General features: G+C 38.0%; 1 protein-coding gene across 1 annotated transcript in view; it reads right to left on the minus strand.

Annotated features, from left to right (window-relative positions):
• The window catches only part of CBFA2T2 (CBFA2/RUNX1 partner transcriptional co-repressor 2), a 141,028-nt gene that overhangs the window by 30,646 nt on the left and 86,909 nt on the right, over positions 1 to 23,473 (minus strand). The window contains exons 2-3 of the mRNA XM_054573879.1: positions 15,416 to 15,559; positions 11,829 to 12,070 (exon numbers count right to left, since the gene is read on the minus strand). Of these exons, the coding sequence (XP_054429854.1) occupies positions 11,829 to 12,070; positions 15,416 to 15,559 (386 nt within the window). The remainder of the gene's footprint in view (positions 1 to 11,828; positions 12,071 to 15,415; positions 15,560 to 23,473) is intronic.

Consider the following 23,473-nt stretch of genomic DNA (forward strand, 5'->3'; position numbering starts at 1 on the left):
CATGTTTCTTGTTTCCTTGCTTTGGCAGCCACACTGTGTTTCTATGTATTAGGAGGAGCTGCTTTGACTCTGGGTCTTGGTAGTGTGGTCGGTCTAATGAAGTAGGTGTCCTGTAGGGTCCACTGGCACAGCCTTCCCATCCCTCAAGCTGGGTACTCGAGGTGACCCTTCATGTGGGCTGAGCACACTCTCCTCTTCTAGTTGAGCCTTGGTTGCTGTTGGAAAATCAATGGGAGGGATTTACCCAGGACCGTCAGCTGCAAGGATTGGCTCTGATCACTTACCACCAACCTCTGCAAAGGATAACTGTGTAGGGGCAGGGTGGTGGTATTCCAACATGGTCTGTAGCTATCCACTGGGGGTGCTGGCGCTGGAGTTTCCCAGGTGGTGCAGACCAACATCAGCCCACCTGTGTTTTGCCCACAGCTACCTATCAATCTGAGATGGCTGCTACTTGTGTTGGACTTGGAGATTTTCAGGTGAAGCTAAACTGTGAATCTAGGCTGGTGGCAGCTGGTGCTGGGCCTGGGGCTCATTGAGGCCAGCTGTTGCTTATTTGAGAGGATTTAGGAAGTTGTAAAGCATGAGCCAAGACCAGTCATTCATATAGAAAAGCAGCTTGGGTGGGCCGTAAGTTGAGTGGGGATTTCTGGGGGTCTCCAATGCAGGTCAAACAGTGTTAGCCAGGTTGATGGAGTCTCAGATATGGCACCAGTTCTGTAGGGGGAGGATTAGAAAAGGGACAATGGCCTTTGCTCACTTTGATGCCAGACACTTCAGTTTCCCCCTGTATACCACTGGTGCCTTTTAAGAAGCTACCCTGGTGCTGGAGCTCACAGGAAAGGAGTCTGAGTAGGTGAGTCTGTGCATGGGTTAAGAGAAACTGCTTGGGGCTCTAGCAGTTTCTTCCACTAACTCAATCCCCACTAGTTTTTGCAGCAAGAGGTTGTGGGGACTTATCTCCCTGGCATGGAGTCCTGGGCTGGGGGTCCTTGTGTAGGTCTGGGACTCCTTTCTCCCGAGATATTCCTCCTGAAATTTTATCCACCACATGTGGGTGTGGGACTGCCCTGTTCCACATCTGTGCCCCACCTACCAGTCTGGACGGATGTGGTTTCTTTATTCTGTAGCTGTCAGACTTCCATTCAACTCAGTTTCTGATGGTTCTGAATGATGGCTGTTGTATATTTTAGTGGTAATGGTGATGTGGTTGTGTGAGGAGGAGAGCCATATCTGTCTACACCATCTTGACCAGAAGTCTTGAGACATTCACCTTTAAGATAGGATGAAAACTCTTCTACAGGGTCCCTGCCAGCAGAATGCGTGAGGCCTGGCTGTAAGAGGTGGAGCAGTAACTCTCAGTGTGCAGCTTGTCTCTGGTTAAATGGCAAATTCTTAGATGGGAGGGGCCAAGAGCCTACTCTTTTTAAAAAAAGATTTTATTTATTTATTTTCAGGGAGAGGGGAAAGGAAGGAAAACGATAGGGAGAGGAACTTCAAAGTACAAGAGAAACATTGATTGGTTGCTTCTTGCATGCCCCTCACTGGGGACCTGGCCTGCAACCCAGGCACGTGCCCTAACTGGGAATTAGACCAGTGACCTTTTGGGCTGTGGGAGGATGTCCTAACTACTGAGCTACACCAGCCAGGGTAAGAGAGTATTCTTCATGGTCATTCTGAAACTAAGCAAAAACTCACTGTTGGAATCAGAAACCATCTTACGTGTTCCTGCCACTGGGCAGGTTCACCTTAAAACCATTCTTCCAGCCCCATGTGTGGCTAAAGAGCTCCAGAGAAGTGGGTTCCATGGTTTCTGCTGATGATCCATACCTGGGAGTTTTTTATAAACCTCCATTTAGTGCTTTTAAACTTGTATGAACAGTTAACACATGTAGAAAACAACCCTTATGTCCACTACTGCTATGATGCTATCTCATCTGGTATTTTTCTAAACCGCATGTGTTTTTTACAATATTGGTGTCTAATGCCTGTATGCCTTTCCTATCTAGCTCTTTTCTCTTAACATGAGTTTGTGTATCAAATATTTTTGAGAGAATAAAAAAAAATCCTTCTTTTACCCTTTTCTTCCATTTGAGGTACTTCCTTTATCCGCTGTTTTAGAGTAGTTTGGGGGAGATAAATTTCCTTCCTTTTACTTCATCTGAGATTATTTTGATCCCTCCATCATTAATCACAGTAGGATATTTAATAGATATAAGAGTCTGGGTTCACAGCACTTTTCTTTTAGCACTTGACTTTTAAATGCAGATTTAGAGATTTCAAGATGGCAGAGGAGTGAGTGGAAGTCACACTAATCTCCTCCCAGGACCAACCTGGAATTACAACTAAATTGTGGAGAAACCACCTGGAACAAACAACTGAACAAGAGCGAGAGAGGAGTCTTGTAACTTTGGAGGGAGAAGAATCGGCTTTAGCACAACCTAACTGGTAAGGAGTGAGGTAAAGACTCGAGAAGGCAAGTGGGGCGCGCACGGGCAGCAGCACCAGCAGGACACTGAAACAGCCAGCTGGATCCCCCTGAGAAGAGCGGGGTCTAAACAAAAAGCGGGGATCGCTAGCCCACAGCACCACAGCCCAAAAAGTACACAGAAAACAGCCAGCTGCAAAAAGCAGCAGGGTTGCTCTCAGCCAGAGACAGGCGGCTGGAGATGCAAAGAATCATTTAAAGGGCCAATGCATAAATTTTTATTTGAGGTCACTTACCCTAGTTTCTGGCAAAGGCGGGGGCAGAGTGGGCTATAGACGCCCGAGGAGACACCAGGGAAGAAGGCGTTGGGGAGAGAACTGAGAGAATAGCAGGCAGGATCTTGGTGCTGACTCATCCCCCATGCTTAAGCAGCCATTTCGGTCAGGCAGAGACCACTCCCCCTAAGCGGCACCTACGTCAAAGGACCCAATAGCCCCACCCCCAGGTGGGATTCCACGCTGCTCTATGCTGTCTAAGCTGCCTGCTGACTGCAGAGTGGCAGCCACAGACAGTACATCCTTGGCTAAAGGGGGAGCAGAGAGGTCTGGAGACACTTGAGGAAAGACTGGGGATGGAGGCTTTGGGGAGACAACGGAGAGATTAGCTGGTGGGACCTCAGTGTGGACTCCTCCCCCATAGAGCTACAGCTCAAGAGAACCCAATAATCCCGACCCCAGGAGGGACATCTGACATCATCAGAGGCAGATCCAGAAAGTAAAAACAGTGGTCTCCAACCATAGAAGTTCACAGCACAAAGTCAGGAAATCAAGACAGATCAACTTAAGAATCAGGAGCAAAAGAGAAGAGTCTCACAAATAATGGGAAGACAAAGAGATACCCCCTTGTCAAAGGGCAAGGAGGAATCCCCAGAAAGAGAACTAAATGAAATAGAGGCAAGTAAACTATCAGGTATTGAGTTCCCAACAACGGTTCTAAGGAAGCTCAATGAGCTCAGTGAGCTCAGAGAGAATTACAAAAAACTACAGGGAAACTATGAGGAACTTACTGCAAACTGTATCGGCATGGAAAAGAACATATAAACTATCAACAAGAGACAAGAGGAAATGAAGAATACAATTTCTGAATTGAAGAACACAGTAGGAGGCATCAAAAGCAGGCTAGATGAAGCTGAGGACCGAATCAGCGAGCTGGAGGATAATGTAGAAAAAAGCTCCCAGAAAGAGCAAGAAAATGAAAAAAGACCCAAAAAGAATGGGGAGGCATTGAGGGACATGCAGGACAACCTGAAATGTAATAATATCTGTATAATAGGGATACCAGATGGAGAAGAGGATGAGGAAGGGATAGAGAACCTGTTTGAAAAGTAATGATGGAAAACTTCCCTAATTTGAAGAGAGGAAAAGTCACACACATCCAGGAAGCACAGAGGGTCCCATTCAAGAGGAACCCAATGAGACCCACTCCAAGACACATCATCATTAGAATGGCAAATATCAAAGACAAACAGAGAGAGAATCCTAAAGGAAGCAAGGGAGAAAGAGGTAGTAACCTACAAGGGAGCCCCCGGTACGGCTAGCAGCTGACTTCTCAACAGAAACACTGCAAGCCAGAAGGGACTGGCAAGAAATATTCCAAGTCATGAAAAGCAAAGGCCTGCAACCAAGACTGCTCTACCCGGCAAGGGTCTCTATTAAAACGGAAGGCAAAATAAGGAGTTTCCCAGACAAAAGAAGGCTAAAAGAATACACCTCCACCAAACTAGCACTGCAAGACATGCCAGAGGGACTGCTTTAAGATGAAGAAAAAGAGTCTATGAATACCCAGTTCCTTTCTCAGATGCCAACACTTGATATTACCAATATTTTTTAATACGTATTAATCTGATTGTGACTGGTGTTATTTTAATTGTTCCTTTATTATTTGTTGAAACTAAACCTGTTTTTGTATATTTCTTGCCTACGTCTATTTTTTTAAAAAGCTTTAAATGAGTTTTTGGTATTCTTTATCCATTTATTGATTAAAGGTTTATAGAACTTTTTTCCCTAAAAAAACCCCCAAATCCTATTAACCATGTTTTAGATGTGTTGCAAATACTTTCCTATTCTATCCCTTGTCTTTTAACTTTTTTTAATATTTATATTACTATATAGTTAAATGTTTAATATAGTCATATTGTCAATATTTTACTCTATACCTTCTGGGTTTGAATATTTTACTTCAGGTCATGAAAAATGTTAGTTCTATTTTCTTCTAAAACTCCTTAGATTCTACATATTGATTTTTAACTCACCTGAAAATTTCTTGTATGACGTGTGAAATAGCGCTCTATATTTGTTTTATTTCAAGTAATAGTGGTCTATGCACCCTGTTTGCTGAATAAGCCCAATTTTTCCCATTGACTTGAAATATCAACTTAATCCTATATTACATTGTTAGATAGACATATACATTTGTCTCTAGAATGCTCATTATATTTCATCGATCTGGTTGATTATTTCTGTGCTGGTGTCATGTTGGTTTAATTGCTGAGACTTTATAATCAATCTGCATTTAAGGAAGGAAGGAAGGAAGGAAGGAAGGAAGGAAGGAAGGAAGGAAGGAAGGAAGAGAACGATGGAACTCCTACCTTTTGTGAGAACATGGATAGAACTGGAGAATATTAAGCTAAGTGAAATAAGCCAGTTGATGAAAGACAAATATCATATGATCTCACCTATTAGTGGATTCTATTCAACAAAATAAACCACATGCATGGAAACATGGAGCAAACTGAAAGTGACCAGAGGGGATGGGGAAAGAGGACAATGATGGAAAGGGAAGGTACTAGACAAAGAACATGTATGAATGACCCATGGACATGGACAACAGAGTGGGAGTTGACTCTGGGAGCGGGTGGTGATATGGGTGAAGGGACGTAAACAGGTAAAAATTGAGACAAGTGTAATAGAATAAACATGATTTATAAATTAAAAAAGTAAGAATAAAAATGGAAAAAAAGAAAAACGTTCTACTTCTTTCTGGCCTCATGGCTACTCATAAGAAATCCACTGTCACTGAATGTTTCCAATAAGTAAGATATTTTTCTTTTGTTTTCAAGATTTTTTTTTTTATACAGGGGGTAGGATGGGGGAAAGGGAGGTGGGGTATTTTATTTGAGGTCTGCTCAGGTTTTTTTGAATATGTAGGTTTAGGTCTTTTGTCAAATTTGGGGAAATTTCAGCCATTATCCTCTCTTACTGTGATTCAGATATTTTGTTTTATAGTCCATCAAGTTTGAGGTTCAGTTGATTTTTAAACCATTTTTATCATGGCTGTTTTAAAACCCTTGCCAGGAATTCCAACATGTATGCCTGCTTAATTGTTGTCTGTTGGTTATCTTTTCTCATTTCAGTTGATATGGTCCTGGTTTCTGAATATGTGATTTTCTATTGTATCTTGGATATTTTGGGTTCGATGTTCTAAGACTCATTTGTATAGAAAGAGGCTTTTTTTTTTTTGTTTCCCTTGTCTGTGCTCGTAAGTGTTTCCAGGTTACTACCTTCCCCAGAAAACAGTCTAGAATATATGATGAAAATATAAAACCTAGGAAACTATGTACTTCCTTCGGTTCTAGGGTCATCATCAGTCAATCTGCATTCTCTCCACCTTTCAGAGTCTTATTTTTTAAAATATTTTATTTATTTTTAGAGGGGAGAGCGGGGAAGAGAGGGAGAGAAATATTGATATAAGAGAGAAACATTGATCCATTGTCAGAGTCTTACTTTTGTTCTATCCATAAAGTCACAAGATTTTTACTGTCAGGAGAAAAAGACAGTATACCTTTCTGTTGTGTCTCTGAACTAGATTTGGTATTTAATAACTATATTATATTCCATTAATCTCATGTATTGTAACTTAGGCTATTATAAAACATTTAGCTGATTTCAACACTAATAAACAATGGTGAACTGATTATCCTGGTGTAGATAATCATTTTGTTAGGATGAATTTCAAGAAGAGAAACTGGTGAGAGTCAAAGGAACTCTCTAGCTTAAAGTACCTGGAACACTGCCAAGCTACCCTCCAGAATCTGTATTCTTTAAGTAGGTAGGTAGAGTACAGACCATTTTCCTTTACCTTGCAGTGGAAATTGTGCATGCTTGCTCCTTGGTATAGTTAGGGACTGCCAACATTTTACCTTACATACCAGAAACATGAAATGCACACAGGTGAACTAAAATCCAGCTATCTAATGTCATGGCCTTTTCTGACTTAGCTAATGAAGTCTCTTCCACATGGAAAGACTGTTACACTTACAAATGCCCACTAAAATTGTACTATTCTCTTCATTAATAGGAGACTTAAAAGGCTTTCTTTTTTAAATTGAATTTTTATAGATTTTCACAAAAGAGAGGAATAGGGGGGAGAGACATTGATTTGTTGTGCCACTTACTTATGCTTTCATTGGTTGCTTCCTGTATGTGCCCTGACCAGGGATCGAACCTGCAACCTTGGTTTATAGGGACAGTGCTGTAACCAAGTGAGCTTCCGGTCAGGGCCTTATAAGGCTTTCTAGAATAGGGAAACATAATCTAAAGGTGTTCCTTTTCCTCTGTATTAGAAAAAATTTTCAACAAGCTGGTAGCAAAACCAAAAATAAAAAAAGAACTGAGTGGTAAATTGAAATGCAACATGGATAAGATAATAATTTAATCTATGAATATTGGTAGTTTTATTTATCTTGCTAAAATCCTTATACTTATTTGCTAGGTTAGAATGTTCATGATTACACTGAACGGAAGGGACATCTTTATATAGTTCCTAACAGAGAGGGAAAGCTTTCAAAATTCCACTATAAAACATGAGGCTTGCTTATAGGTTTTCATATATAACTATCATCAAATTAAGGAAGTTCCTGCTATAACTGATTTGTTAAGTGTTTTTTTTACAATAATAAACGGGTATTAAATTTACACACCCTTTTCCTGAGTCTTCAGCAAATATATACAGTTTCAATACCAACTGATCCCTCAAACTACATACTAAAACATAATCCCCAGTGTGTTGGTATTTGGAGGTGGGGAGAAATTAGGTCATTAGTGCCCTTATAAACAGAATCCCTGAGAACTCCTTTGCCCTCTTCTGCCCTATGAGGACATAGAGAGAACACAGCTGTCTATGAACTAGGAAATGGGCTCTCACCAGACACTGAATCTGCCAGAACTTTGATCTTGAACTTACCAGCCTCTAGAACTGTGAGAGATTGTTTCTAAATTACCCAGTCTACAGAATTCTGTTATAACAGACTAGGTTCCTATACAAGAGACTAAGACACTGATCTTAATGAAAATACCAGTATGTGAGAGTATAAGTTAATACCACATTTGAGAAAACAATTTGGCTTTATACACAAAATTTGTATATATGCATACATTATGAAATATACACTATACACTATGAAATTCTAATTCTGTTGTTTGGTGCAATGATTATAAACATGTAACATGTATAAGAATGCTCAGAGAAACATTTGTAATAGTCTCTGTACAGAAAAGAGTTAACATGGCAGATCTAAAAGGAGTAACATTAAAAAAGTCTAAGGTTGAACCATTAGCTGCTATCTACAAACATACTAATAAAGAGCTTCCTACTCTGATGTAAAACTTTTCCTAACCAAAAAGGTGGAAGCATCTCAAGTGTCTAGCAATGGATGAATGAATAAGCAAAATGTGGTGAATATATATACAAAGGAGTATCATTCAGCCATAAAACGGTAGAAAATTCTGACACATGCTACAACATACATAAGCCTTGAGGACATTATGCAAAATGAAATAAACCAGCCAGTGGCACTCTCCTCTCAGGGGCACAAGCCCACATCTGAGCCTTTCCCTTCCCCTTCCCCTCAGGTGCCTTACACCTTTGCCTTACTCTTTCCTAAGCTCCAAGGGCCCTTCTTTTGCTTCTTTACCTTGTTTCCTGAGCCCATGCATCCCAGATGGCTCACTTCTACTACATCTGTTACTTTCTAAATAAATGTTCTCTAATAATCTGGAAGGAAGGAAGGGAGGGAGGGAGGGAGCCATAAAAAGACAAATACTATATGATTCCACTAATATGAGGTACCCAGACTGGTCAAGTAGAATGGTGGTTAACAGGAGCTGGGGGGAGGAAGGGATGGGGGTTTATTGTTTAATGACATAGTTTCAGTTTTACCAAAAGAGTTCTGGCTCTGGCCAGGTAGCTTAGGTGGTTAGAGCTTCATCCCAATAAGCCAAGGCTGTGGATTCAATCCCTGTCAGGGCACGTACAGGACTCAACCAGTGAATGCATCAATAAATGGAAAAACAAGTAAGTATCCCTCTGTCTCTTTGAAATCAATTTTTAAAAAGAGTTCTGGACGTAGACAATAGTGACAGTTATACAACAATGAATATATTTACCATTGAATTATATACTTTAAAATGATTGAGATGGTAAATTTTATTTGTGTTTTACCACCTCCTAATGATACCAACTTTTTTCTAAATGGAAAAAAGAAAGTTAACCCAAGCATAGCCATTTAAAAGAGACGACTGGCACCCTGGCTGGTGTGGCTCAGTTGTCCCACAGACAGTAAAGTTGTGGGTTCAATTTCCGGTCAGTGCACATGCCCAGGTTGAGGGTTTTGGTCCCAGTAGGGACGTGAATGGTCAGGGGACGTGCGAGAGGCAACCAACCAATGTTTCTCTCCCACACTGATGATTCCCTCTCTCTCTCCCTCCCTCCTTCTCTAAAGTCAGTAAGCGTGTCCTCAGGTGAGGATAAAAAAATAATAATAATAAATAAATAAAGACAATTGTCTCTATCTACAATATACTTTCATAGCTAGAAGAAGATGCACGGGTTTTTAAAAATTTTTTTGCAAATGAGGCCTGTTATTTTTTCTTTCACTATTGAAATTATCTTTAAGCACAGACTCTACTTAAAGTAATTTGTTGCTGGAACTGGTATAATATTCTGACATCTGCTTTGCTTCCAATTAAGTTCAAACTCATTTTGACATTTATGGCCAGTTTTATTAGTCTAGATCCAGTAATATTTTTTCCATAACAGTGTAAAATTTGACTAATAAACACTTTTTTTCAAAACAAAAAACTTCCTTACCTGATGAGGGTGGTTCACTGTGCATAGACTGATTTTTTGCAAAAAATATGGTTTATGCTGAACACTGGTCTTTTTCTGGGAGTCTGCAATCTGCTAAGTGCTAGGCAAAGAGTGCCTATGTGTCCAGATCACAGTAAAAACTTTGGGCAATGAGTCCCTAATATGCTTCCCTGGGCAGAAATACTGTACACATGTTGCTGCATTTTCATTGCTGGTGTAACAGTAAGCTCTGTGTGACCAATCACAGGAAATCTGTACATAGATTCCTACAGATTCCAACTGTGTCTCTCTCCTTTATGATCCAATTGTGTATCCTTATTATACCTCTGTAATAAATTTTAGTTGTGAGCATGACTATGTGCCAGGCCCTGGGAATTCTTCTAGTGAATTTCAGAACATGGGGTTATAAAAAGTATAAATTGTGGTATATTCTACAATAAAACATAGCAATGAAAACGAACAATTTTCAGTTATATGAAACAAGAGAGATTGAATCTCAAATAATTAAACAATCATTTATTGCATTTTGCTTTGTATGAAAGTTGTTTTTTCCACAGTACACCAAGAATCATTTCAGGTAGCAGTTCTTAAACTTTTTAGTCTCAGAATCCTTCTAATTTATTTGGGTTACCTCTATCAATCACCAACTGTATCAAAAATTAAAACTGACAATCTGAAAAATATTGTTTATCCATTAAAAAATAACTATGTTTTCCCCAAAAATGTAGTGAGAATGGCACTGTTGTTACAGTTTTGCAAATCTTTCATATCTAACTTAATAAGAGACAGCTGTGTTCTCCAAGACGCTTCTGCATTTAATCTGTTGCAACATCCTATATCACGCAGCCTCTAGAAAATTCCATTGTACACTCACGAGAGAATAAGAGTTAAAAGGCAAGTAACATCTTAGTGTGATTATGAAAATAATTTTTACCTCCTGGACTTTCTAATAGTCTGAGGGAATCCCAGGGGACCCTGATTACACTTTGAGCACTGCAACATGAAAGAAAGTTTAATACTGTGATTCATCTTTACTACATATAGAGGCTAACATGCAGGAGCATGAGGTGCTTTTACTGGAGGTAAATCTTGAAGAATTTGATTTGTAGACATTGGGAACTGACAGAATTTCCTGTATATAAACAGAGAGTCAAACCCTATCCTGCTGTCCCTGTGAGAAAATCACTCCCTTATACCATGAATTCACCACACTCTGTATAGTACCTTAAAATTCTATGTATCTTAAAAACTCTATCAATTAATAAGAAAAACACAAGATATCCTAAATGAAAACTCTTGAATATTTATCAAAGGAGATACATATAAGAATGTTTATTTCAACTGTGTTTTAATAGTAAAAAAATTAGAAGCAACATAAATGTCTAACAATAGAATTAGAATATTATAAAGTTACTAGTTAATGTAAATCAACTTGTGCTACACATATTTACCTGGATAAATCTCACAAATATACTGAGCACAAAAATGTTGCAGGACAATACATATTTTAAGACCTTTATAAAACATTTGAGGCATGCAAAAAACAAAAAACAAAAACAAAACCTCTAAAGAAAATGTATTTGCATGAGGAGTTGAAGAACATAATCCATTTGATGCTATTTATTTAGACCATGAAACCTATAATTTTACAAATTATTCTTCTGAAAATTAAACTTGCTCCTCTTCTGTCCTCTCTGGCTTGGAAACAATGCACTAGGCACTGAATATATTAAGTAACAAAGCCTGGCATTAATTTGGTTGAACCTTAGTGGCCTGATTTTAAGACATATTCAAAGCTGCTTAATGGCCCTGACCAGCATGGCTCAGTTGGTTGGGTGTCGTCCCACAAAGCTAAAGGTCCCCAGTTCAATTCCTGGTCAGGACACATGCCTGGGTTGTGGGGATGCATGCAAGAGGTAACCGATCAATGTTTCTCTCCATCTCTTTCTCTTTCCCCTCCCCTCTCTCTAAAAATAAAAATTTTTTTTTTAAAAGCTGCTTAATGGAATGAAGTCAATACCAAAGGAAAAAATTAGGAAAACACAGATTTGTTTTTTTGATAAACACTTTTATACTCAGTTGAAATCCACAAATCAGCAGTTTTACACAAATTATACTAATAACTAATCTGGTCTGTAGATTTTGCCACATTGGTACAAGGTTGGGAGTGAGAAGAAACATATACAGCTTCTCTGCTGGCTTCAGTTCTGAGCCATATACTCAGGCAACTGAGTGATAGTGATGCTGTACTTACCACCAGTGCAAGAACAAGAGTCCGCACTTTCTCCCCAATCTCAGGTGAGATGTCATTGCCAAACTGTTGCAGAGTGGTGAGGAAGCGTTTTAACTTGCTGAGCTGCCGAGCACCACAAGTGGCTGGCAATTGTTGATTTGTTAGTGCAGAAGATGTGGAAGAGGCAGGGCCATTGCTGAATCTCTGTGGTGGTGACGGGGCACCATTCAGGGTGGGAGGAGAATGGTTGGTACCATTGCTTACTAAAAAAAAGCCAAAAAGACAGGTTCTAAGTGCAAAATACAAGAATCCTTGATTCATTTTTATTGTCTGCATTATCCTTCATTTATTCACTTCAATTTTGTAAAGCACATGTTAAAAGAGTTATCAAGACACCATTTCTGTCCAAAAAGACTGATACATAAGTAAGACAGACTGTCAGGTAAAAAATAACAACAGAGTAACACAGAAGAGTTAGAAGAGTAGAGTGCTCATAGAGCACATAACTCTACATGTGCCATGGCAGGCATAGGTAGCTCTAAGACTTCCTGCAACAGGTACTACATTAGATGAGTTTGGGAGGATGTATATATCCAATGAAAGGACACTCATGCTCACTTTCTATGTCACATCTTCTCAGTCATAGAGTCTCAAGGAAGCTAAGGCCGTCAATTAGAATGTAGCATGTGAACAAGATACCCAGAAAACAAGGAGTTGTGTTATGTGAGAAATGTTTTTTCTAGGCTGGTTTAGTGATTTATTCTTGCAGTAAGTAATATATCTTATTAACCATTCAGAAGATTCGTAAGCCTCAGACTAATTTTATCTCTGCCTGGACAGTCCTAGATTTATGCTGCCAAATTCTGTCATTCAATAAAGTATTTTTCTAGACACCATACGGGACACTCCCATTCTACATTTCTGCACAAATTATATGTGATTAGTTCCAGTTTTTCTATTTTCCTATTGTTCTTAGTAATTTTTTTGCTAGTTTTAATTTGGAACACAATCCTAGAGCTAAAGTCTTGGCAGCATTCAGTAAAAATTCCCTTCTTCACTGAAGAGTGAAATAAAATTACCCAGTGCCTAAAAGTCACTAGATTCTCACTTACTCATACCCCAGCTTGAAAGTCTAAGAAGACAAACTGTCTAAAAACATAAGAAAAATTTTAAGTCATGACTTAAGCTAAATTTAAAGAACCCAATCATTTAACCTTTGTCCCAGAAAACTGTCATTTACTTATATTTTGCCTAATGCCAACTTGTTAATCAGGAAAAATCTTCCACTTCCCTTCTTCCTCTAAGCCAGTCACAGTTGCTTGACTATCACTACTCCTACTTCTTGACTGACCTTTATTCATATTTGATCTGTAAGCTCTTCTTCATCCTATATAGGTAACACCTGTATTAAGAAGGAGTCCTTGAGACTCTGCTGATCCCTATTCTGGTAAACCCTAAGGGATTTAGTAATACTTCTCTGTGCTGTACATGCTTCCATTATGTTGCTTACCAAATTATACTTATTTGCATTGTCTTAATAGATTTTATACTTTTTGATGAACACTTATACATCTGTATATACTAAAATTAGTTAAGTTTTGTAAACTGTATATACTGTATATACACTAGCTTTGTTCAACAGCAAACGATGTTAAGTGTTCAGAAAAATCCTGCTTAATATGAGTCAATGCTTAAAGGACTGACGGGCTGAGGGGAAAAAAAGGGTAATTTCTCTTATGTGTCTCCCATTAAAAAAGATCACTAGAGCTACTGGAAAGAAAGCTCAATCACTCAACCTCGGCAATCCAGAAAATTAGTTGCAATGGCCTGCCATTTCTTTGTGTTCCACAAAAAGGTCAATTGCCACTGGAGAGCTGCCCTTTTCTGAAGCAGCCCATTAACATAATACATTATTGTGCTTTTAGCCACCCTGATGCCCAGACAATCTTTTTCATGGCCTCTTTACTGAAAGCACATGATTACAATTTCTGAAATAAAACACATCCTCCCCCAAGTAGTCAAATATAGAGGTAAAAAGAGCTAAATTTATACATACATATTCCAATCATCTGTATCTTGAAATGTGAATGATAGCCTGGGTTTAAATCTGTTTCATTTCAAGACAGTACTTATATCTGTGGATGTATTAATTTGAGACAGAGAACATAATTTAGGAAAAAGGATAAGAAAATGTATTTCTTTCACTCTGGCTCAGACTACTGCAGTTACCACTCACTCCATTTCAATGTTTCAGAAAAATAAAAATAAACCTTTTATTAAAGTTTACCTCTTAGACTCTCTTCTCTTGTCTTTAAAAGAATTAACACAGAAAATAAATGTTTGAGCAAAAATAGTGCTTGTGCAACGGTATTTAAGTAAGAAAGTACATATAGTATCTAGTACAGTGCTCTGACATGCTGTTGGTACTCCACGAATAGCAATTTTTTTTTTGCTTTATGAGGTAAAATATCTGTAAGGGTTAATGTGAAATGGAGGTAGCACGCATGGAAAGGCAGAACTCAAAATCTAGACTTGTGCATGCATGCATGCATGTATGTGTATCTTTAGATTTTTAATTTTAAATTGAGGGATTTTTTTTTTGTTTTATTCTTTTAGCATTTAAGTAGGATTGAAATTGCTGAGTTACAGGGTTTGTGGAAATTTAGCTTTAGTAGATACTGCCAAAACAATTTTCTCATACTTAATCTATGAGTGTTCAGGTTGCTCCACACATATTCACCAAAACTTGATATTCTTTTTTCATTTTGAACATTCTTGTGGGTATATGTGGTATTGAACTGGGTTTTAGTTTGCATTTCCTTGATGACTAATAAAGTTGAATGCCTTAGATTTATTGGCTAATATAATTCTTATGAACTGAACTGTGTCCCCCACAAATTCCTATGTTGAAGTTCTACCCCTCAGTACCTCAGAATGTGACTATATTTGGAGATAAGACCTGTAAAGGTTTAATGAGGTCATATGGGTAGGCCCTTAATTCATTATGATTATTGTCCTTATAAGAAGAGAAAGGAACAACATGAATGCATGGGCACAGAGGAAAGGGCATGGAAGGATAAAGCAAGAAGATGGCTTTTGAAAGCCAAGTATAGAGGCCTCAGGAAAAAAAATCAAATTTGTTGACACCTTAATCTTGGACTTCTATCCTCTAGTCTATGGCATTTTGTTATGGCGGCCCTAGCAAAATAATACAATAATTATTCTTTTTTGTAAAGAAACTTATCATGACAGTCCTGGAAAACTTTTGGAAGTAATTTGGTAACTTTATGAAATTTAATTCCTATAAATCAGTATGATAATTTTAATTATTTTAGAGCCAAAGAAATTAAAATTGCTACTTATCAGACAAAGAGTATGAAAAAAATATTGGGACCACTAAATTTGCCAATGCCCAAATTAGCTAAGTACTCTTCTCAGAGGGCAAAAGCAGTTTATAAAATAACCAGATATACGTTTCTGACATATATATCTTTTTATCGCCATTTTGAAAATCTGTGAATAGTATATGCAGAAGGCTTAATGGCAGTCAGTTACTTAGATACAAATGTCACTCTACACCATAAACCCAAATAATTAAGAGGTCTCACATGCTGTAGGAGTAAATGACACTGGCCTAGGTCCTCCAGAATTTATTGGTGGGAGGGGTGGCATGGTGGGAGGTGAGGATCTTGACTGTATCTTCACTTCCACAGGCGATCCAGGCATTGCTGGTACCCTTTTCTCAGGACCAACTGTAGAGAATAAAAGAAATGGATGTCAGAGTTTTGTAAGATTATTTTAAAAGTGACAATAATTTGAAATACTAATATATTTTCCTAAAGGGTTAGGAAGAAAATTCTTAGTTTAATAGGCTGAATAGTGGCCCCCAGAAAGATATCTACCTCTTAATCCCTTGAACCATAAATGCTTCCTTATTTGGAAAAGGGATCTTTGTAAATGTACTTAAGGATCTTGAGAGGGGGAGATCTTCCTGGATTATCTGGTTGGCTCTAAATCTAATATGAATGAGATCCCTATAACAAGATTTAAAGAGACACATACACAAAGGAAAGACTATGTGAAGACAGTCACAGAGAGGATGCAGTGTGACGACAGAGGCAGAGATTGGAAAGATGCCTCTACAGGCTAAGGAATGCTAATGATTGCAGCAACACTGGAAGCTAGGAGGAGAGGTATGGAATAGATTCTTCCTCTGAGGCCCCATGAAGGAAGCAACCCTGATGATACCTTGATTTTGGAGTACTGGTCCCAAACTGTGAGAGAAGATTGTTGTTTTAAGCTACCCAGTTTGTGGGACTTTGTTACAGCAATCCTAGAAAACTAAAACACGGCAGCAAGGTCAAGGGTTGATGAGACCAGAAAGTTAACAGTGAAAATAGTGGCTGAGAAAGAAAGAAAGCAGGTTATAAACTCTGATGATCTCATCTGCATTCTTCCTGAATTTCTCTTTATAAATGAATCAAATTAGTAGCGGGAGAAAAGCTAATTTGGGGGCTGGCTATCTAGATCAGTAGGTGTCAACTGCATGGCATGGAAACAAATATAATTAGTTGTATATAAATGACCAGGAATGATGAAATACTAAATTTTTATACATATCAAGTACTCTAAGTAGGAAAAAAGGTGGGTTCAACATCTCTGACATCAGGCACATAAATGGCACTTGTAACATTTGTTCAAAGAGATAAAAAGTAAAGATGATTCTAAACTAAGCACAGGCTACTTGACCCATGGGGATAATTCATAAGCAGTGTTTGATAACACTAGACAGCAACAAATTCCAGAAAGAGAAATTTGACAGATTAAACTTACTGATGTTAGAATTAGGCCTGAGCTAATATGGATAAGACATGATACTGAGGAGTAATATTCTGATATCTTCAAAGTTATTTTTTCACATTAAAAGGGAACTTGTTTATACATTTGGTTAATACTAGGGCCAGGGCTACCATAATCACCTTTAAGTTGAGCTATTTTCCTCTCAATAATTCCAAACTTTTCACTTAAGTACCATGTACTTACTCTCCAATAAATTCAACAAACACCAAAGGTTCAAATGAGAATGTTAAATCAAAGACTTCTTTCTGTGGGATCACAATTGTAAATACAATACACACAAGGGCATTTATGACACTGGCAGCAGGCATATCTTCACACATTCACGGGCACAGATTAATGAGGAAAATATACCCAAATATTATTTTTAATGCTTCAGTTTGCCACATTTTTGGGAAGAGATATAATGAATACAGAAAATCAATCAAAGCAGCAATGCCCCTCAGTTGCAAATTCCCTAACAAAAATGTGCAGCTCTCTAAAAGCCATGTGGGCAACACTCTGCCAGCCTTCCCCATCTCTGTGTCCAGGACATTTTCTTTGTAAAATTGATGATCATCCTCTTTGATTGGTGGACTAATGAGCTGTTGCGTTTGCCTTTTTCTTCTTGACAGTATTTTCTCAATGCCCTTCAGAGAGCAGTTGACACGTTTCCAGCACCTCCATCTGGGGCCCAGCTTTCTGTAGGATGAGGGGAGAAAGGAAGGAAGGAACTGACAGTTGTCTCACACTGTTATGTGTTGTGTATAGTGTGCAACAACCTAGAGGGAGCCTTTCTTCAGACCACCTGCCTTTACAGCAAGGGCGCCAAAGGCCTGAGGAGGGCTTAGCAGTGAGATGTGTTTTAACATTCAGTACTTGGCAGAATGAAAAACTCAGGGCAGCCCAACTGCAGAACACTCAGTAATACCAAATACCAAATAAAAGTTTAGACACTGGGAAAAACTTAGCTTCCAGAGTACTGTTTATAGATTAAAACTACCCATCTCTTGTTCAGGTCATTACTTACAAATCTGCAACACTAGTGTTACTTCTTATGTTTCAAACAGTAATGTTGTCTAGTAGAAAAAGCATGAATACGGAGACTGAGAGATTTGGTATGAATTCTCATTTTGTTACTAATGGCCTACATAAATTTTATCAAGTTGTTTCATCCTTCTGGGTCTCATTTTCTTTTCTTTTTTAATTTTTATTTATTAATTTGAGAGAGGGGAAGGGGAGGGGAGAAGAGACAGACAGACACACACACACACACGGATTTGTTGTTCCACTTATTACACATTCATTGGTTGATTCTTGTATGTGTCCTGACAGGGAGATCGAACCTGCAACCTTGGCATAGGGGGTCAATGCTCTAACGAACTGAACTACCTGGCCAGGGCCCTGGCCCTCATTTTTAACATATGTAAAATAAGACATAATAAGATCTACCTGGCAGGGAAGATTTAAAGTTAGAAATAATGCTTAGACTAGTCCTAGGTACAAAGAAGGTACTCAATACACAGTAATGATTATTAGACAACATGAAGACCAGTGTCAAGCACTGACTTTACCACTTAACTGGCCATGTGACCATGCCCACGTTAATTTTAACTTTTGTTTCCCATAGTAAATAAAAGTTAATATTAACTTTTTTTTCCCATAGTAAACAGGTATACTATCAACAATTAATCCATCTAATGTCACACGTGTTACACGGAATGATTGAAAAATTAACTGCTGCAAAAGCACCAAGTATAATATAAGATGGTATTTTTGTTGGAGGCTGGGTGGAATGAATACTCTTCATGGTGTGAGAGATCTATCCAGATGGTTTACAACTTGATAAATTCAGCAGCCTCTAAGATGGTAGATCAGGGGTATACTTCAAAGTAGGCATTTTAACCCTCTCCTTGGTGGCTATGACATGCCTTTATGCCATCACTGTTAAGAGTGAATTGATTTCTGAGTATTTATAAAACTGATGTTCATGTTATTCTAGCTGTATCCAGTGAAAGAACCAATCATATCTTGAGCTTTTTTTTAATTCCAGAGAACATTAGATAAAATTCAAGGAGAATAAATTCCTTTATCTCATGTGTGTCTTGAGCTATTAAACATTATTGCTCAGACTATCAAAGAGACGTAAAAGTGCTGAGTACTAGAAAAATAAAAATAATTCTTAGTTTTGTCATAAAGGTTCAACTCAATTCTAGACATTGATTTTTAAGAATAAGAGTAACTGATAATTTAGTCAATCAATGAATTTGTGCTTTGGTTATTTTGAATATTTGGACATATATTGATTAAAAAATAAAACTTGAACATATGACCACATACATTTATAAAATAACTGATGTTTCAACACCTAACCATGTAAGGTAAAAGAACACGAACTAAAGAAGAGAAATGAACATGGAAAAGTTGGTCTGAATAATGATTTTACTTCTCCATTGTGCAATATGGTAAGGATGTCATGAAAACAGAAAACTGTGAAAAGAGAGAAAAAAGGAATCAACAGTTCTTCCTCTGTGTGATAGCAATGCTATTTTTCCCCATATAGAAATCTGAAGAATCAAACATAAAACTAAAGAGTAGAACTATTCCGTAGCTCTAAGAGAAAGTAATGATGAACAAAAAAAAATCCCAGACATGTGCTCTCTGAGAATCCTATATGATAAATTGCCCATAAATGAGAGCATTTTCAAATAATTATAATAAGCTGCTTTTCCTTTAAAGTTTTTCAAAGTTACTTTGATGATGGCAAATGAACAATAAAAAGAGGTATAAATTTGAGAATAAAAATGCAATTATGTGAGGGAAATCAGATAAAGAATCTGCTTGAATCAGATTAAGAATCTATTAGAATTAATAATTTTATTTGGCCTTTGAGATGTATATGCTGACCTCTGCGTAGAAGGTATATGGTCAAGTGCTCCTGATTATCATCACTGAGAAGAATGAGCTGAATATAGACCTTTCAGATGCACAGTACAGGAATCCTGGTCATTCCAAACAGGTTGACTAAGGGAAACTACATTTAACAAAAAAAAAAAAAAAAAAAAAAATCAGACTCCTAACTAAAAAAACAATGGAGAAGTTTTAAAGAGAATTATCTTCGGAGGCAGAGGCCAAGGATAGATGATTTTTGTTTTGTTTGTTTGTTTTTTAAAAATATGTATAAGCATACATTTATATGGTTTGAAAATTAATATAAGAAATATTCCTTGCCTTTGTCACTATACCACTGTACAGGTAACCATTTTAATTGGTTTTTTGTGTATCCTTCCATTCTTTCTCTGTACAAATGAGCAAACTCAAATATAAATTCTTATCTCACTCATTTTATACAAGGGTAGCATAGTTACATTAAACTGACTGCTTCCAATAATGGCCCCTCTATAGCAATACCTTCTGCAATGCATCAGGTAGTAGGGTCTAAGTTCCCTATCTCCTAAATTTGGCCAGGCCTTTCTGACTTGCTTTGGCCAATGTAATGTGATGAAAGTGACTGTGTCAGTTCTAAGCCTCTCTTAGAACACTGATCTTGCCATTAAAGCAAATCCAGACTAGTCTGCTGGATGAGGCCAAGGGAACAGAGATGAGTTGTACCAGCTAAAGCCAGCTGATCCCCAAACTTGTGAGGCCCTAACCTGATGAGTCTGATCTTTAGGTAGCTAGCTGACTGCACACATATGAATGAGTGAGCACAACCAAGAATTGCCTGACTCATAAGAAAAGAAAAAATTAAAAAGCTTATCGTTTTAGGTCACTAAGTTTTAGCACAGTTTGTTTAGCAACAGACCAACAGGCAATACTCTATACCATATACAAATTGTATTGTGCCTTGGATTTTAATTGTTCTCACTGTTTTACAATTTCAAAATATGTCCTGAAATTCTTAATTCCATAACCTTAAAAAAAATAACAGATGCATGACATTTCATTATGTGGATGTACCATAGTTTATTTACTCAACTGCCTATTGGTGGGTAATTGGATTGTTTCCAATTGTTTATAGCTGAATTTTGAGGCTTTCTAGATCCTATGTTACTGACTGCCCTGTATTTGTCAAGTTTGGAGAAACAGATAAGAAATGACATGACAGGGCCCTAAGTTATGGGAAAGCCAGATATATTCAAATGTGTACAAAGTACTAAGAAAATAAAGAAGTAGAAATGTTACTCTCCATGAATTCCACAGAAGTCTTTACAAACCATTGAGTAATTTACTGGGAAGGCTAACATGGGCTTTCCAGGCAGCACATAAGGAGAAAAGCAAGAAAGCTACAAATATAGGTTGAATAGTGCACCTAAAGTTGGGATCAGAACCAAAAGAAAAATCAGTGAAAAAAAATTTCCTTGACCATAGTCTCTCTTTAACCTTTGCAAGGGTAGGTAAATGTTCTGAAGGAGTAACTACCAGATGAGAAGCATTTCCAACAATGACAATTCTGAGCTGCTAAAGATAGAGGAAAGAACATAAAAATTACTGTTGCACTTACATAAGTGCTTATAAGGCTGGCTAAACTGATTATGGGCAAAGCACATGTTTCCTATCCTTGTTGCTCTGTCACAACCTGAGAACACATCCAACTTTCTAACAACAGGCAGGCTTCATGTGCAGAGACAGCCAGGAATTAACTGTTTACAATGACAGATAATTTATCGTTCAACAAAAACTGAGGCATAAGGACTCAAATAAAGAAATTACCAGAAAATATTTTACAAGGGACCTTGAAGACAGAGCTCAATTAAAATAAATTAATGGTTTGCTGTATACTAACAATATGGATTAAAAACACAATTTTTTCCATTCCTTATTTATAAATACTTTGGAAAATTAATTTATCTATTTTATTTCCACGGCTCAAGGATCAGCAAACTTTTTCTGCAAAGGGCAAGACAGTAAATATTTTTGGCATTGTGGACCATGTGGTCCTTCACAACAATATAACTCTACTGTTGTAGCATACTCTAGATAATACACACATGGGCTTGGCTATGTTCCAATAAAACTTTATTTACAAAAATAGGCAGTGGGCCATATTCTAATGACCCCTGTTATGTCTGATTAAAAAACTAGGAAAATTCAAATGTCTAACTCTTACTTTTTTCCTATGCCTATAAAATCTAATTTATAGCATCCACTGAAGTGGTTCATCTAAAGAACATTTTTATTTTCTTAATATTCGATATAAAGAGACCTTTACTCATTGGCTGGCAAGAAAAATAACATACAAAACAGAAAAATATTTAAAGACAACATTATTTAAAGACAGAATACTGCTCTGGTGTGGCATGGTTGGTTGGAGCACTGTCTTGTAACTAAAAGGTTGCTAGGTCAATTGTCAGTCAAGGGCACATGTGATCCCTGGTCTCAACTGATCAAAGCTTTTCTCTCACATTGATTTTTCTCTCTCTTCCTACTCTTCTCCCTAAAAAAGCAATGGAAAAAAAAAGACAAAGAAAAAAAGAAAAGGCCCTGGCTGGTGTGGCTCAGTGGATTGAGGACTGGACCAAGTACCAAAAGGTTGCCAGTTTGATTCCCAGTCAGAGCATATGCCTGGGTTGCAGACCAGGTCCCTAGTTGGGGGTGTGTGAGGCAACTCATCGATGTTTCTCTCATACACTGATGTTTTTTTTACCTCTCTTTTCTCCCTCCCTTCCACCCTTTCTAAAAATAAATTAAATAAAATCTTTTTTAAAAATCACCTTTAAAATAAAGCCGTCAGATGAGAATTAAAGAAAAAAAGAAAGACAGAATACTAACAACATGAAGTCAGAACTGAGGAGTAGCAAAGAGGAGGCACTTAGTTATCTGATGGTCTTATAAAAATGATTCACACCTAAGAAAACCTCAAAGATGACTAGCATACCTGTGAAAAATCACTTGTTTCATTAGTAAATTATACTATTTCAGTTCTCTCTCTCTTCCCTTTTTTCTATAAGTGCCACCTGACCCAAGACAAAGAATTGCCCAGAATATATAAAGAACTGTAACAACTCGGTAATAACAAACAATCCAATTTTAAGAACAGAGAAAGACTTAAGACAATTCCAGCTTCTTTCTCTTCCTATCCCAGGTGCTTTGGGAGCCACAGGCTTTGGTGCAGGTATGGTCAAGTCCAAGAACCACACCACGCAAAACCAGCCCCCAAAATGGCACAGAAATGGCATCAAGAAGCCCCAATCACAAAGATATGCATCTCTTAAAGGGGCAGACGAAGCTCCTGAGGAAAACGCACTTTGCCAAGAAGCACAACAAGAAGGGTGTGAAGAAGATGCAGGCCAACAAGGCCACGAGCTCATGTGCTAAGGCTATCGAGGCCCTTGGAAAGCTCAAAGAGGTCAAGCTCAAGATCCCAAAGGGCAACAGCTGCAAGCTTAAGTCAACTCGCCTACAGCGCTTACCCCAGACTTGGGAAATGTGCTCATGTCCATGTTGCCAAGGGTCTCAGGCTCTGCCGGCCAAAGTCCAAGGACCCGGCTCAAACCAAGCCTGGCTACAGCTGCAGCTCTGGCCCCCAAAAGAGCCCAGGCCCCCACAAAGGCTCCACGCAGTGGAGGTCTCTGTCTTCTGATGTGAGGAAAGAAGAATCGGTGTGACCCATGGGCTACTCTCTGCATGGAACTGGTGTGCTTCTGTGCTGTGTGTACAAATAAGCCTGAGGCAGGAACTGTCAGTCAAAAAAAAAAAAAAAAAAAGGCAATTCACAAAGGAAGGAATAGAAATGGCTGATGAAGACATAAAAAGATGCTTGACATACTAGTCATCATAGAAAATAACACATCAACAAAAAGGAACACACTACTGATACAGATCCAACA

The sequence above is a fragment of the Pteronotus mesoamericanus genome, unplaced genomic scaffold, assembly GCF_021234165.1.
Source record: "Pteronotus mesoamericanus isolate MK-2021 breed Mesoamerican mustached bat unplaced genomic scaffold, CSHL_Meso_final contig_25, whole genome shotgun sequence".
In the NCBI taxonomy this organism is placed as follows: Eukaryota; Metazoa; Chordata; class Mammalia; order Chiroptera; family Mormoopidae; genus Pteronotus; species Pteronotus mesoamericanus.